The sequence below is a fragment of the Danio aesculapii genome, chromosome 8 (assembly GCF_903798145.1).
Source record: "Danio aesculapii chromosome 8, fDanAes4.1, whole genome shotgun sequence".
NCBI lineage: Eukaryota > Metazoa > Chordata > Actinopteri > Cypriniformes > Danionidae > Danio > Danio aesculapii.
Window position 1 is genome coordinate 11,560,970 of NC_079442.1, and position 16,314 is coordinate 11,577,283.

At 40.9% G+C, this 16,314-nt stretch overlaps 1 protein-coding gene across 3 annotated transcripts in view; it reads left to right on the plus strand.

Annotated features, from left to right (window-relative positions):
- grk5l (G protein-coupled receptor kinase 5 like) overlaps positions 1 to 16,314 on the plus strand; it is a 130,080-nt gene that overhangs the window by 89,499 nt on the left and 24,267 nt on the right. For all 3 annotated transcript variants that reach the window (XM_056463165.1, XM_056463167.1, XM_056463168.1), the window contains 2 exons: positions 5,153 to 5,245; positions 7,425 to 7,488. In XM_056463165.1, coding sequence (XP_056319140.1) covers positions 5,153 to 5,245; positions 7,425 to 7,488 — 157 coding nt within the window. The remainder of the gene's footprint in view (positions 1 to 5,152; positions 5,246 to 7,424; positions 7,489 to 16,314) is intronic.

Below are 16,314 nucleotides of genomic sequence, written 5' to 3' on the forward strand. Positions count from 1 at the left end.
TAACATGCTAATTCATGCTACAATCATGCTAATATAATATAATATACCCACATCACATAAAGAGTTATGCGACAAACAAAAAAAATTTGCATTACATAAGGCAAATGCGATAACTAACCACTAACCACTGGTGTATATTTTACAGCCAGTTTAGATGTCATTTCATCCTCTACGAGCATATAGTAAAGTTTTTCTGAGTCGTTTAGATTAAAGAATCTATTATTTACTTTTTCTCTCAGTTTCGCGGCTGTGCGCGCTGTCAGCTTCGAAGCAAGCAGGGATGGAAAAAGTACAGATACTCATGTTTAAAGAGCCCATATTATGGGTTTTTGAAAATGCCCTTCCATGTAGTGTGTAACATAGCTCTAAGTGAAGTGAAATATCCAGCTAAGGCTTAAATCTGTAAGTGTACAGTGTTTAAAACTATTGATTCATCTATAAAAGAGTCGACTCATAGTGCTTCAAACGAGTCGTCTTGATAACGAGTTATTAGGTGTTTCGCGATGACGCAGCTACGAAACACAAGTAGTTGGGCGTGCAAACCCGGGAGATTTGAAACCTGCGGCCCCGCCCACTAACAGAAAAAAAAGTCTCTCACACACACAGAGACACACACAGACACAGGTCGAATGAAGTCACGCTGTGCAGATGGATATTATGGACGGTCTAATCAAAGATGAAACATCAACAATATAGCCCAGCCTTGAGCAGTTCTGAGTGCTTCTGAAAACTATATGCTTTCAAAGAAGACTTCATCAGTTTGTTAAAGGAAGGATCAGTATAGACTGTCAGAACATGGATCACTGCATCATGAATCAGTTTCTACCCCCATTTCACAAGTGTAAGTAAGTGCTATTAAAATTATTGCCTCGTTTACTCTATCTTGCAAATGATGTATTTAGTTGTGTTTTGTTACTTGTAACCGCGTGTACTGTATCAGGTTAACTCTTTATATTCTCATATCGCGTGTAAAGCCATGTTGAAAACGCGACGCGTGCCGCTTTGATTACGGATCGTCAGCTGTTTACACACATGCAACGGTCAAGTTTCAAAATATTTCAGCTCAATATTATTGTCTCCTCGTGTGTGTAACGCACGGGTATTCGCGGATATAACTGAGCGCCGCTCCTCTATGGACGCGCCGGCCCTGTGTGTGTGTGTGTCTGTGTCTCCTCGTGTGTGTAACGCACGGGTATTCACGGATATAACTGAGCGCCGCTCCTCTATGGACGCGCCGGCCCTGTGTGTGTGTGTGTCTGTGTCTCCTCGTGTGTGTAACGCACGGGTATTCACGGATATAACTGAGCGCCGCTCCTCTATGGACGCGCCGGCCCTCTGTGTGTGTGTGTGTGTCTGTGTCTCCTCGTGTGTGTAACGCGCGGATATAACTGAGTGCCGCGCCCTCTCTATTCAGCCGGTCCTCTATGGACGCGCAGGCCCTGTGTGTGTGTGTGTGTGTGTGTGTGTGTGTGTGCGTGCGTGTGTGTGTGTGTGTGTGTGTGTGTGAAAAGAGCAAGAAGACTGTGACCTCCTCGCCAGTTCTTGGACTTTTTGCTCAATAAAATAGTTAGTCGTCAGTATTTTCTAGTCCATCGTCTGTGTTTACATTCACCCACTGGCAGCCAAAATCCACTGTGAAGCGTGTATGCACTGTGACTACTTTTATATTGTAGATTAGCAGCTGGGCATTTCACTCTGCCTCGCGCTGAAGCCTGTCAGTGTTGTCGACCAATCGCAGCAGGCTGTCATCGGTCCAATCAGCGCAGATTAGCTTCGCGCTGAGGAGGGGGTTGGGAACAAATGAATCGCTGAACGATTCATATGGGAGTCGCTGGGATAATTAGGTAAAAATAAATGCAGATTATAAGACCATCAAAGTGTTGTTTGACCTTGCATGCATATTAGACTGTTGTTGGAGACACTTACAACCTAAATATGACCCTATTTCATGTATAATATGGGCACTTTAAAACAACTCTGGTAAAAGTTGAAGTACTGATTACACTTTTGTACTCAAGCAAAAGTAAAGTATGGCCTCAAAATGTACTTAAGTAAAAAGTATCCACTACTACTACATGTTTTAGTTTCACTAGATAGGTAAATATCCAGTTCGCACCCATGTATCATCATCATCCTGATGCAAACTCACATTGTTCATCATGTAGATTTGCGGCTGTTGGATTAAAAACAACAGCTGCCATTCATGTTGATACACTCTAAAAATAATTCTGTAGGTCTGTCTATCTTTATAAATAATGTCTTACATTTTACACTGAATTCTGTCCAAAATACTGTATATCGATGTTTTTTAAATTATTATTATTTTTTTATTATTTTTTATTTTTTTTTAATTTAATTTTTTTTAATTTTTTAATTTTTAATTTTAAATTTTTTTATGTTTGAATATTTTTTTATTGAATATATTAAAAATATATTTTCTTTTGCTAAAATAAATACTTATCATATTTCACTGCACTGATTAGCAGCTCTCATACATAACTCATTATTTTAGTGTTTTTTTCCAGGGTATTGTGGTTATTTTATTTAATGGAGAAGCATTAATTCTGTTAATACATTTAGTCTATGCTAAAAGCAACAGACACATGCGTGACTACAACCACAAAACATGTGCATGATCTTTTATTCACATGATCAATTCATCATCTTTTGCATTATATTTTTATTCATGAATTGCCCAGCATATTTATTTTTGTTGTTGTAAAACATTTGTTAAAAAAATTATTTGAAGATTAATATGTCTGTATGTAAAATCATTTGATCAATAAAAAATCAATTAAAAAACTGTTAAATAGCATAATTTCTGTATTAGGAAATATGAACTCATCGGAAATAAAGGAAATAAATTGCAATGCATAATTTTTATAAAGTATTTGATTGTTTTAGTACTAATTACTAATATTAGTACTAGTACGGCATTAGATTGAAAGTGCAGAGAAATCGTGTGCAGTAAGATCGGAAGTGGACAAAAGGCTTAAGCATTTGTATGCCATATTATTGAACTGGAATGTGTCTCTCTTGTTTTCCTTTAATCCGTTCAAGCAAAATGTGTCTTGTTATTACTGTGTAAACAGGGCAGCATCAGTCATATCATATTCGCCGACTCCCTTTGTCTCATCTACTAAGTCATCTTTTCCTTTCTCAAAGTAATCTTCATAAACTAGCCTACATCAGGTGCGTGATAAGTTGGCTGGAAAAGCTGTGCACTACTGCACGCAGGTGTGCAATGATGAAAATAGATTGATTGCATCAAAAGGGCAGTCAAATTGCGCAATGACAAGAAATATTATAGATCTAGATAGATGTAAGGAAGAGAAAGTACAGATATTTGTGTAAAAATGTAAAGAGGATGAGCACAAACCAGCCGGGAATAAAAGGTGTATTTAGTTAGCTAGAATCATCAATCATCATCAAACATGATCAAGAGTAAGTTTCACAAGTTTTAAATGTTTTAAAACAGAGCATGTGTGTAATGAATTACAGTGATTTACTTCAGATGCACTTAATCAGCACAGCCGCATGTCAGAACAATTATAAAGGAAGACGCTTCAATCGCGGTTTGTGGACGTTAAATCAGGTTTATTTTGTATATGAACATAACAGATATCCATACAGCAGTGGAGATTACCAGTGTCATGTCACATATGCGTGCAAAACGAGTGCAAAGCTTAACGCTCTCTCTCTCTCTCAAATACTCTCTAATCAAATACTGATTATTACTGTACTTACTGTAGTATTTCTCACACACGTTACGTGAGATCTGCTTCCTGAGGCAGCCGAGGGCGGCGATTCCTGACAGGCACGTGGGAACGGTGGGCGGGGAGGACTAGCCTTAAAGGGCCAGTACAAAAAAACAGCAAAACCTTTTTTCCAGCTATAATATAGACACTTCAAACAGCTATAATAAATAATCTGATGGGTGTTTTGAGCTGAAACTTTACAGACACATTCTGGGGACACAAAAGACTTATATTAAATATGAAAAAAGGGGTAACCTATGTGCCCTTTAAAGGGCCACGAAACCCCCTTTCTCAGCATGGGGTTTTCACACCTCTAGTTTGGAAAAAGTCAGGAAAGTGGGTGTGTCTAGCTCTGTTTAGGTGGCAGTGTCAGGTGAGGGAAAGAGGGAAGGTTTTGGATAAAAATGGGAGTTTCCGTTTGGGCACACGCTGATTTTCACAGAGGTAAAACAAACACACAGATGCAGGGGAGAAAGACAGTGACTGTGTTTACATGGACATCAGTATTCGAATTATTTGCCAAAAAATTATTTTGTTGACTTTAACTGCAGTTTGCCAGTTTAACTTTCATTCAGGAACATTTCGTGCATGCTCCCCATGACAGTAACAAAGTATTTGTACTTCGCTACCCATCTCTGGAAGCAAGCAGAAAGTAGTCTTTAATAAAAGAGTAATGCAAAACCGCATATGATCTTTAGAAAGTGAAAGCAAAATTTGAATCCCAGACATTTTAGGTGATTTCGAAACCAGGGCCTTTAACTTTTTAAGTCCCAATAAAGGCACGTCTCTGTGGGTTTGCAAAGCAAGTGAGAATCGATCGCGGATGTTTGGAGATATTGGGCAGAAACAAAAAAGTGTAAAAGGGTGTTAATAACTATAGTAAAACAAGTCACTAAATATACCTGGGCGGCCCGCCCAAGTAAAGTCTATGTGTGGGAAGCACTGTATCCAATATATGTTTTTGTGGAAACCATGTTTAATTTTTTAAGATTGTTTGATTAAACAAAATGTTATTTTCTTAACATTCCATTATTTACAACAACTTTTGTAACAATATACAGTACATGACTGTCCTGCATTGTCACATTATTTTGTCAAAACTAGCCCCAAACTCTTTTCATCCAGTGGAAATTGTATATTATGCAGTCTAGGCACCTTGTATGTACTATTTTCATTGTCAACATTATCTTATTATTGCATTGTATGCTGTACATGAAAAACAATATGCAGAATTCAGTTTTTTGCAGTTTTTATTTTTAACAGTGATATGTATGATTAAACACATTTTAGAACTACTGTATTTTTGTTTTTACCTTGCAACCCAATCTTTTCTCTGTTTGTTTTTGTACAAATGCCAGTGGTTTAAAGTTTCCATTCTGTTTTAAATCTCACAGAGCTCTCCATGACTATTTAAGTGGTGCTCCTTTTACGGACTATCAAAACAGCATGTACTTTGACCGCTTCCTCCAATGGAAAATGCTAGAAAGGTTGGTTGCACACTTTATCCCGTTTAACTATCTATTTAAAAAATGTGTTTATATTATTAACTGATTGAGTCCAATAATGTGCTATAGGTGTAGTTTGCCTTAAACTAGACATCCTGCTTTCTTGTTTGTTTGTTTTTTATTTAGCATTATTATTTTCAGCTGACATAACTTTATGGATCTACTAAATCCATAAAGTTAGCCTACTTGAAATTAACAGTTCTAAAAATAAAAGAAACAGTCATATTTGGATGATATAATGTTTTAGGTATAGAACAGCTTTAATCAAGAAGGTGCTGTATGTAAGTTTTTGACTCTTCTAAAGCATAAAAATACCATAAAATGTTTACAGATATTTAAGAAACATGGTAAGAGAACACTAGCTATGTTTCCATCCACCTATTTTTATGCACATTTTGGATATGCACATAAAAAAACTGTTGATGGAAACGCCAAGATGCGTATACATTTTGAAAATGCGCATAAAAAACATGCGCATAACTGTGGAGGATAAACTTTTTATTCGATAAGAAAAGATTCGCATAAACTGCGATGGAAACAGTTTTATCGAATAAATTCCAGTATGCGCATTAAAAAAGGTCTTGTGATTTTGTTATGAGAGATCATTTGATGATGAAAAATATGTGCGATGGATAAACCAGCAGGCTGAACACATTGTAAAACATCTGAAATGATGTTTTGGTCATTCTAAAACCATTTCGTTATCAGTGTTATTATATTATTAATGATCTCCAGAATCAAGATGGTTTGTGCTCCGCGTCTCATGCCTCCAAATGCCACCGTGCGTTCACTGCGTGTCAGGATTGCCTTCTGAGGTGCAAGTCATTTATTAAATGAAAAAAAGATTCACACAGCTTCTCCTACCGCAGCAAATTGCATTTTTACTGTTGATATTTGGCGCCAGTTAATCAGGACGTGATGCTTTTGGTCGCTTTCACTCGTTGGATAGAAATTCTGCTTTATTCACACATCTTTTATAGTCCAGTTATGCCCATAAAGTTAATTTGCTTTTTTGGATGGAAAAATAACTATTGTTGTTAATCTGAAAAACAATACTGAAGTCAGATATTCTGCTTTAAAAATGTGTGTTACATGCCGGAACATCTGTCTTTGTTTTGCTCATTTAACCCACCCAATGCCAGTTTAGCCAATTATATTTCAGCACCCCGAGTCGCTTTATTTATTCAGTCATGAAGGCTCTCAAAGCATGCGTCTGCTACCAAAAATGCGACATCCGCTGGACAGTAGCAGCCTCCGAAATGAGACGCAGATTCAGAGTTCCACATGAGGTGGTTATTAATTAGCAAATAATATAAATATTATGAATGTAACCATTAGGTGAGCAGGTTACATTGTAACCCTGTGTCTTAACAACACGTTACGTGACGAGATTTGCAGTGATAAGCAATTTGGCTGTTTGCACCAGCTGAAACACAAATGAAATTTAAATACAGCTATTCAGAAGCATAGAATAGTGCACTTACTGCACTCCAACAAAATGGTTCACAAGGTTTACAATCTAATTAATATATTAAACCTCTTTAACGTTATTAAATTTACATGCATGAATTTATTTTATTCTCAAGATCTGAGGTAAACCTCAGGTAAACTCACATTATTAGAATTAAACACTGAATAAAGCACGAGGTGTACCTGAGGTGGTTTCTGTTGTTCAACCGCAAGAAATATAAGCTATTTCTAAAATATAAACTTCAGGTGTTGGTTAGGACAAAAACCCCTTTTAATGTGGAAAATATTCTTTCAATCATGTGTCGATACTTTTATTTGGAAACTCATTTAAATCAGCTTTTGTTTTTTTGTCATCAATCTGGCAACCTGCTCTTGCATGTGTTTTGAACCAGGGGTGCAATATCTAGTTCAACCACTGGGTGTCAACTTGCATACTGCACCTTTAAGTGTCCCATTAAAAATTGTTATTTTATCCTTTTCCTGGTAACACAGTTGAATGTTTCTTGTAATATAATGTGCATTTGCAATATATGACGTTTAATGTAATGTATAACTTGTCACTTAACAGCATGTCTTGTGTTTCACATACTGTACTGTAGTATTATTGCATCTGACATGTTAAAATCTCAGTTTCTGACTGTGCTATTATATATATATCAGATTTTATATACTTTTTTGCTTTCATTTGCAGACAGCCCATCACAAAAGACACATTTCGGCAGTATAGAGTTTTGGGAAAAGGAGGCTTTGGAGAGGTGAGGATATTGTGAAAAGTGTAAACCAGCACTGCATACACAGAAAATACAGTCTTTCCTAATTTACTCTTATAATCAGAACACCCTATCCACACATCACAAGTGTGCCTCTGACACCAAGGTTTTAGAATAGTTGATATTGATAAAGCATTGTATTTCACTAAAAGAACAGTATTTATTTGATTGTTGCTAATGCATTATCGTGCATCCGGAAAGTATTTATAGCGCTTCACCTTTCCACATTTTTTAAGTTATAGCTTTATTCCAAAATGGATAAAATGTATTTATTTCCTCAGAATTTTACACACAATATCCCATAATGGCAATGTGAAAAAAGATTTTCTGAAATTGTTGCAAATGTATTAAAAATAAAGAACCTGAAAAATCACATGTTCATAAGTATTCACAGCCTTTGCTGTGAAGCTCTAAATTGAGCTCAGGTACATTCTGTTTCCTCTGATCATTCTTGAGATGTTTTAGCAGCTTAATTGGAGTTCACCTGTGGTAAATTCAGTTGATTGGACATGATTTGAAAAGGCATACACCTGTCTATATAAGGTCCCAGGGTTAACAGTGCATGTCAAAGCACAAACCAAGCATGAAGACAAAGGAATTGTCTTTAGGATTGTGTCTCTAGACCGGATTGTCTCGAGGCACAAGGCTGGGGAAGGTTACAAAAAAAATTTCTTCTGAGATTGAGCACAGTGACCTCGATCATCCGTAAGTGGAAGATGTTTGGAACAACCAGGACTCTTCCTAGAGCTGGCCGGCCATCTAAACTGAGTGATCGGGAGAGAAGGGCCTTTTGTGAGGTAGGTGATCAATAACCCGATGGTCACTCTGTCTGAGCTCCAGCGTTCTTTTGTGGAGAAAGGAGAACCTTACAGAAGGACAACCATCTGTGCAGCAATCCACCAATCAGGCCTGTATGGTAGAGTGGCCAGACGGAAGCCACTCCCTGCCTGGAATTTGCCAAAAGGCATCTGAAGGACTCTCAGAGCATGAGAAACAAAATTCTCTGGTCTGATGAGACTAAAATAAAACTCTGGGGTGAATGCCAGGCGTTACGTTTGGAGAAATCCAGGCACCGTTCATCACCAGGCTAATACCATCCCTAGAGTGAAGCATGGTCGTGGCAGCATCATGCTGTGGGGAAGATTTTCAGCAGCAGGAACTGAAAGACTAGTCAGGATAGAGGGAAAGATAAATTCAATTCAATTCAATTTTATTTATAAAGCACTTTAAAACAACACAGTCGACCAAAGTGCTGACAACAGAGAGTAAAGCAAACTTTAAAATACAAATAAATAAACATAAAATGTCAACATCTCACACTGTGCTAAAAGCCAAACTGAACAAGTGGGTTTTAAGAAGAGATTTAAAAACAGTAATGGAAGAGGCTTGTCTAATATACAATGGCAACTCATTCCACAATTTTGGTGCAGCCACAGCAAAAGCCCGATCCCCTCTGAGCTTTCGACTGGTCCTGGGCACACCCAGGAAGAGCTGGTCAGCTGACCTGAGCGAACGAGAAGGTGTGTAGGGACAGAGAAGCTCAGAGAGGTAAAGGGATGCAGTACCATTTAGACACTTAAAAACAAATAAAAGTAACTTAAAATGGATCCTGAAATGCACGGGCAGCCAGTGAAGAGAAGATAAAATCGTGGTGATGTGCTCGTATTTGCGTGTGGAAGTTAAAAGACGTGCAGCTGCGTTCTGAACAAGTTGCAGTCGAGAAATAGAAGACTGACTCATCCCAAAATAAAGGGCATTGCAGTAGTCCGAGCGGGAGGTTATAAAGGCATGGATTACTGTTTCAAAGTGCTTGTGTGATAAAACATGCTTAATTTTGGCCAGTTGTCTCAAGTGAAAGAAGCTAGAGCGAACAACAGACCGAATCTGGCTTTTAAGCTTTAGTTCAGGATCCATTTTAAAACCCAGGTTCACAATCTCTGGCTTACAGAAAGTTTTAAGGTTATTTAGGCGTACAGTATGAGCGACATTTAAACTGGGGCTAAACACCATCACTTCGGTCTTAGACTCATTAAAATGGAGAAAGTTCGGTGCCATCCAAGATTTAATGTCCTTTATACATGAGTCCAGTTTATTTAGAGGAAGGTCATCTGTCCTTTTAAGGGGAACATAAATTTGACAGTCGTCAGCATAACAGTAAAAGGAGATACCATGTCTCCTGAGAATTGATCCAAGAGGAAGCTGATATAGAGAGAACAATATAGGGCCCAGAATAAAACCCTGTGGAACTCCATAAGCTAGTGGAGCACAGGAGGACTCACAATCACCCAAGCGCACAGAGAAGGTTCGGCCTTCTAAATAGGACCTAAACTATTCCAAAGCCACACCTTTAATGCCAACCCAATGTTCCAAGCGTGAAAGTAAGATGTCATGATCAACAGTGTCAAATGCAGCTGTTAAATCTAAGAGGACAAGAACAACACAGTCACCAGAATCACATGATAAAAGAATATCATTAAAAATTCTTAAAAGGGCAGACTTAGTGCTGTGCATTGCTTTAATACCGGACTGGAAAATCTCAAGAAGATTGTGCTCATTCAAGTGTGCAATTATCTGATTATAAACTATTTTTTCCAACACTTTAGATAAAAAAGGCAGCTTGGAGATTGGTCTATAGACGGCCGCCTCCGTGTCGTACTCTGTAGTAGTGTTTGTGTTTTTGTTAGTTTGTCCTGTCTTGAGTCATATTCCTACAATTAGTTTCACAAGAGAAGAATTGTTGGGCATACGGGCACATACACCACCGAATATTTTTCCATACCTGGACTTATCTGATGTTCTGTTGGACATTGTAGTCGGAGGAGCCGCAGTGCTACTCAAACGCTCTCAGACAAACAGGGATTTTCTGCATTCAGCTGCTCTGTGTTTCACGGAAACCTGGCTGAACAACACCATACCGGACAACGCGCTTCACCTACCGGGCTATCAGCTGTTCAGAGCGGATCGCGACGAAGAATCAACACGGAAATCACGCGGTGGCGAGACGGGCTTTTACATCAATGAAAGGTGGTGTACAGATGTAACAGTTTTAAAGAAGATGTGCTGTCCAGATCTCTAAGCACTGTTTATTAACTGTAAGCCTTTTTACTCCCCACACGAGTTCTGCTCGTTTATCCTCGTGAGTGTTTACATTCCTCTGCTCGCGCACGCGAGCCTGGCGATACAAAAACTAGCTGATCAGATCACAGTGATAGAGCAACAACACCCGGACTCTGTTTTAATCATTTTCGGGGATTTTAACAAAGCAAAACTGTCCCGGAACTGCCAAAATATAGACAGCATGTTACATGTCCCACAAGAGACAGCAATATACTGGATCACTGCTATAGTACAATAAAGGATGCGTAGCGCTCCGTCCAACGAGCAGCTTTGGGACACTCTGACCATTGTTTGATTCATCTCATTCCAACCTACAGGCAGAAACTGAAAACAGCCAAACCTGTATTAAGATCTGTGAAAAGATGGACTAACGAAACAGAGCGGGATCTACAAGCCTGTTTCGACCTCACTGACTGGAGTGTTTTTGAAGCTGCTGCAAACGATCTGGATGAGCTCACAGAGACTGTAACATCTTATATCAGTTTCTGTGAAGACGTGTGCATTCCTACCAGGACTCAACTCACATACAACAATGACAAGCCATGGTTCACTGTAGAACTCAGACAGCTACGTCAGGCCAAGGAGGTTGCTTACAGGAATGGGGATAGGGCCTTGTATAAGCAGGCCAAATACACACTGGAAAAGGAGATCAGAGTCGCAAAAAGGAACTATTCTGAGAAAGTAAGGAGTCAGTTCCCTTCCAGTGACTCAGCATCTGTGTGGAAAAGTCTGAAAAACATCACAAACTACAAGACACCATCCCCCAGCACTGTAGACAATGAACGACTTGCAAACGACCTGAATGAGTTTTACTGCCGGTTTGAGAAACCCCGCACACCCACTCTGAACTGCTCTTCACGCCACCATTAACACCTCCACCACCCCCCGCCTCCCCCATACCTGCACTTCAGTTTAGTGAAGATGAAGTTCGCCAGGTCTTTCGGAAACAGAAGAGGAAAAAAGCACAAGGCCCAGATTTATAACACCAGCCTGTTTAAAAATCCTGTGCTGACCAACTGGCCCCCATCTTCACCCTGATCTTCAACAGATCACTGGAGCTGTGTGAAGTGCCCTCCTGCCTCAAACGCTCCACCATAATCCCTATCCCAAAGAAACCCAAACTTACAGGACTAAATGACTACAGACCGGTGGCGCTAACATCTGTGGTCATGAAGTCTTTTGAAAAACTGGTGCTGGCCCACCTGAAGGACATCACTGAACCCTCACTGAACTCTCTTCAGTTTGCCTACAGAGCAAACAGGTCTGTGGATGATGCAGTAAATATGGGACTGTATTATGCTCTGCAACACCTAGACAGACCAGGGACCTATGTGAGGATCTTGTTTGTTGACTTCAGCTCGGCGTTTAACACTATCATCCCAAAACTTCTCCTGCCCAAATGAACTCAGCTCTCTGTGCCCACCTCTGTCTGTCAGTGGATCAACAGCTTCCTAACGGACAGGCAGCAGCTGGTGAAGCTGGGAAAATTCTCATCTAGTATCCGCACAATCAGCACTGGTGCCCCCCAGCGGTGTGTCCTCTCCCCACTGCTCTTCTCCCTGTACACGAATGACTGCACTTCAAAAGACTCCTCTGTGAAGCTCTTGAAGATTGCAGACGACACCACACTTATCGGCCTCATTCATGACGGTGACGAGTCTGCTTACAGACAGGAGGTTAAGGAGTTGGCTGTCTGGTGCAGTCACAACAACCTGGAGCTCAACACGCTCAAAACAGTGGAGATGATAGTGGACTTCAGGAGAACCCCCCCTGCTCTCCCCCCACTGAGCATCATGGACAGCATTGTGGCAGCAGTGGAGTCATTCAGGTTCCTGGGCACCATCATCTCTCTGGACCTGAAGTGGGACACTCACATTGACTCCATTGTCAAAAAACCTCAACAGAGGCTGTACTTTCTTCGTCAGCTGAGGAAGTTTAACCTCCCAAATGAGCTGCTGAAACAGTTCTACACCTCCATCATTGAATCAGTCATCTGCACATCAATAACTGTGTGGTTTAGCTCAGCTACTAAATATGACCTCCAAAGACTACGTTGAACAGTTCGGACTGCTGAGTGAATCACTGGTACAACCCTTCCTACTCCCCAGGAACTGTACTTATCCAGAGCGTGCAGAAGGGCTGCCAAAATCACTCTGGACCCCTCACACCCAGCACACTGCCTATTTGAACTTTTACCTTCTGGTCGACGCTACAGAGCACTGCGCACCAGAACAGCCCGACACAGAAACAGTTTCTTCCCTCAGGCAATCCATCTCATGAACACTTGATGATAATAATTGCGAAACCAACATCACTACTTGCTATACACTTTTATACACATATACACTTATTTAACAACACACTTTACAGGCCAATTTGCACATAACAGCTGCACATATAACGTTGTATATAGTAATAAACATTAGATTATTAGATTAGATTAGATTCAACTTTATTGCCATTACACATGTACAAGTACAAGGCAACGAAATGTAGTTTCGTTCTAACCAGCAGTGCAATAGCAGCAAGTGCAGGATACAGGTATAAGTTATAAAGTGCAGTTATAGAAAAACTATGGTAATATTTACAGATGGTTGTACTATGAACATTATATACAGGTTGTATTAGCTATGAACAGATTTACAATAAATGAATATATGTACAGTATGCTATTAATAATCAGGAGTGGCAGATAGATAAACAATTACAAATGTTCATGTGCAGTGGGTGTGTACAGTTCAGATAGTGAATCAGTGCAATGTAGTGCAATGAATATGTGCAAACTTTAAATGTGCAAATGTTAAATAGTGCAGTGATTGTGAGGAGTATAAGTTAGAGGAGTGTGGGGGGTGTATTGGGGGGCAAAAGAGTCAGTGAGGGGCAGAGTTCAAAAGGGAGACAGCTCTGGGGAAAAAGCTTTTCCTCAGTCTGCTGGTTTTTGTCCGGGGGAGCCTGAAGCGCCTGCCGGAAGGCAGGAGAGAAAATAGTCTGTGAGCAGGGTGAGAGGTGTCCTTAAGAATACTGCGTGCTCTGCGCAGACAGTGTTTCTTCTGGATGTCCTCAATGGCTGGCAGTGTAGTCCCTGTGATGCGTTGGGCAGTTTTCACCACCCGCTGCAGTGCCTTACACTCAGCAACAGAGCAGCTTCCATACCAGACTGTGACGCAGTTGGTCAGGATGCTTTCTATTGTGCAGCGGTAGAAGTTCACCAAGACAGCTGATGAAAGCTGGTTCTTCTTAAGTTGCCTCAAGAAGAATAGGCACTGGTGAGCCTTCTTGACCAGGCTGGAGGTGTTGGTGGTCCAGGAAAGGTCCTTAGAGATGTGGGTCCCCAGGAACTTGAAGGATGATACAGGCTCAACGGCCATCCAATTAATGTGGATGGGATCATGTGAGCCTGTTCGTCCATTCCTGAAGTCCACAATGAGCTCCTTGGTCTTGTTGGTGTTAAGGAGCAGATTATTGTCAGTGCACCAGGTGGCCAGATGCTGTATCTCCTCCCTGTAGGCAGTCTCATCATTATTGCTGATTAGACCAATCACTGTGGTGTCATCTGCAAATTTGATGATGGTGTTGGACCTGTTTACAGGCCTACAGTCGATGGTAAAAAGGGAGTAGAGGAAGGGGCTCAGCACGCAGCCCTGTGGTACACCAGTGTTGAGTGTGACGTGGTTGAGCAGATGTGGCCTGATCTAACATTCTGAGGTCTGTTAGTCAGAAACGTCCATAACCCAGTTGCAGAGAGATGCGTTGATATCCAGGTCTCTAAGTTTGATCATTAGCTTAGAGGGTATGACAGTGTTGAATGCTGAGCTGAAGTCAACAAACAGCATTCGTGCATAAGTGTTTTTATTGTCCAGGTGTGTGAGTACAGAGTGCAGTGCTATGGAGACGGCATCTTCTGTGCTCAAGTAGGCAAACTGATGTTGGTCCAGTGTGGATGGCAGAGAGTCTTTCAGATGTGCCAGGACCAACCGCTCGAAGCACTTCATGATGATGGGTGTGAGTGTTACAGGGCGGTAGTCATTCAGGCATGTTGGGCTGGAGTGTTTGGGCACCGGCACAATAGAGGTAGTTTTAAAGCATGTTGGCTCAGTTGCTAGGTTGAGCGACAGGTTGAAATGTCTGTGAATACCCCAGCGAGCTGTTCTGCACATGCTTTGAGGACGCGCCCAGGAATACCGTCTGGTCCAGCAGCCTTACGCACATTGATCCGACTCAGTGCTGTGAAGACTTCTGAGGAGGTGAGTGTGATAGGTGAGTGGTCGGTTGAGGTAGTGTTCTTGGTGTAGGGTTCTGTATTGTCTCTTTCAAAGCGGGCATAAAAGTCATTTAGCTCGTTCAGGAAGATGACATTTGTGACTGTGGGTGTGGACTGGCTGGGTTTGTAGTTGCTGAAGGCCTGGATGCCCTGCCACATGCGCCGAGGATCAGAGTTGGAAAAGTGCTCCTCTAGCTTTAGCTTGTAACAGTGCTTGGCCTTTTTGATGCCCCTCTTCAGATTAGCCCTGGAAGTGCTGTAGGCCTGTGCATCCCCTGATCTGAAGGCAGTGTTGCGTGCCTTCAGCAGGAGGCGCACCTCCTTGTTCATCCATGGCTTTTGATTTGGGTATGTGGTGATCTGTTTCTGGGTTGTAACACTGTCTATGGTGGTGTTGATATATTCCAGAACAGAGGAAGTGTAACTGTCAATGTCTGTGTGAGAGCCACATGTGACCTGGGAAGCAAACACACTCCAGTCTGTGTGTTCAAACCTGTCCTGGAGTGTGGAGTCCACCCCCGCTGGCCACACTTTGATGGTCCTTACTGATGGCTTCACATGGTTAATGCGGGGTGAGTACTTGGGGGTCAGGAACAAAGAAAGGTGATCTGATTGACCCAAGTGGGGGAGGGGGTCACAGCGTATGCTTCAGCCATGTTTGTGTAAATTTGGTCTAAAGTTTTGTTTCCCCTTGTGTGGCAGAAAATGTTTTGATGGAAACATGCACATACACTTGTCAATCTGTATATTTGCACTCACTACTTACTTCTATTTTTATTTTTTTTTTTAATTTATTTATTATCTGTTTTTTGTCCTTTCTCTGTAACACTGTTGCATTGTAGAAGCTCTGTCACGAAAACAAATTCCTCGTATGTGTGAACATTCCTGGCAATAAAGCTCTTTCTGATTCTGATTCTGATAGTTTTGAAGAATATTTGTGTCCAATCCAGGTTTTTTAAGAAGGGGCTGTACAACAGCATGTTTGAATTTTTAGGAACCACTGCTGAAGTAAGGCTGCCATTAATTGTAGTTAAAACTAAAGAGCCCACAGTGGAAAAGACCTCATTCAAAAGGTGTGGGGGAACAGCATCATGAGGTGAACCTGATGGCTTTATGTGGGCCACTATTTCATCCAGATGAGCGAGAGTGACATATTCAAACTGGTGAAAGACAGCAGGGCACACGGGAAGAATTGAGGGGTCAAAATTGGATGGTGTTATCTGGGCTCAAGCTGAGGCCACCTTATTAGTAACAAAATGCAAGAAGTTCTCACACATTTCAAAAGAGGGTTCAAAACAGGCAGCCTGAGGGGCATTAAGAATAGAATCAATTGACTTAAATAACACACGAGGTTTATGACAATTGAACATGATAATGTTCGCAAAGTAGCTCCTTTTTGCTTCCTTCACAATGGACTGGTATAAATTCCAATG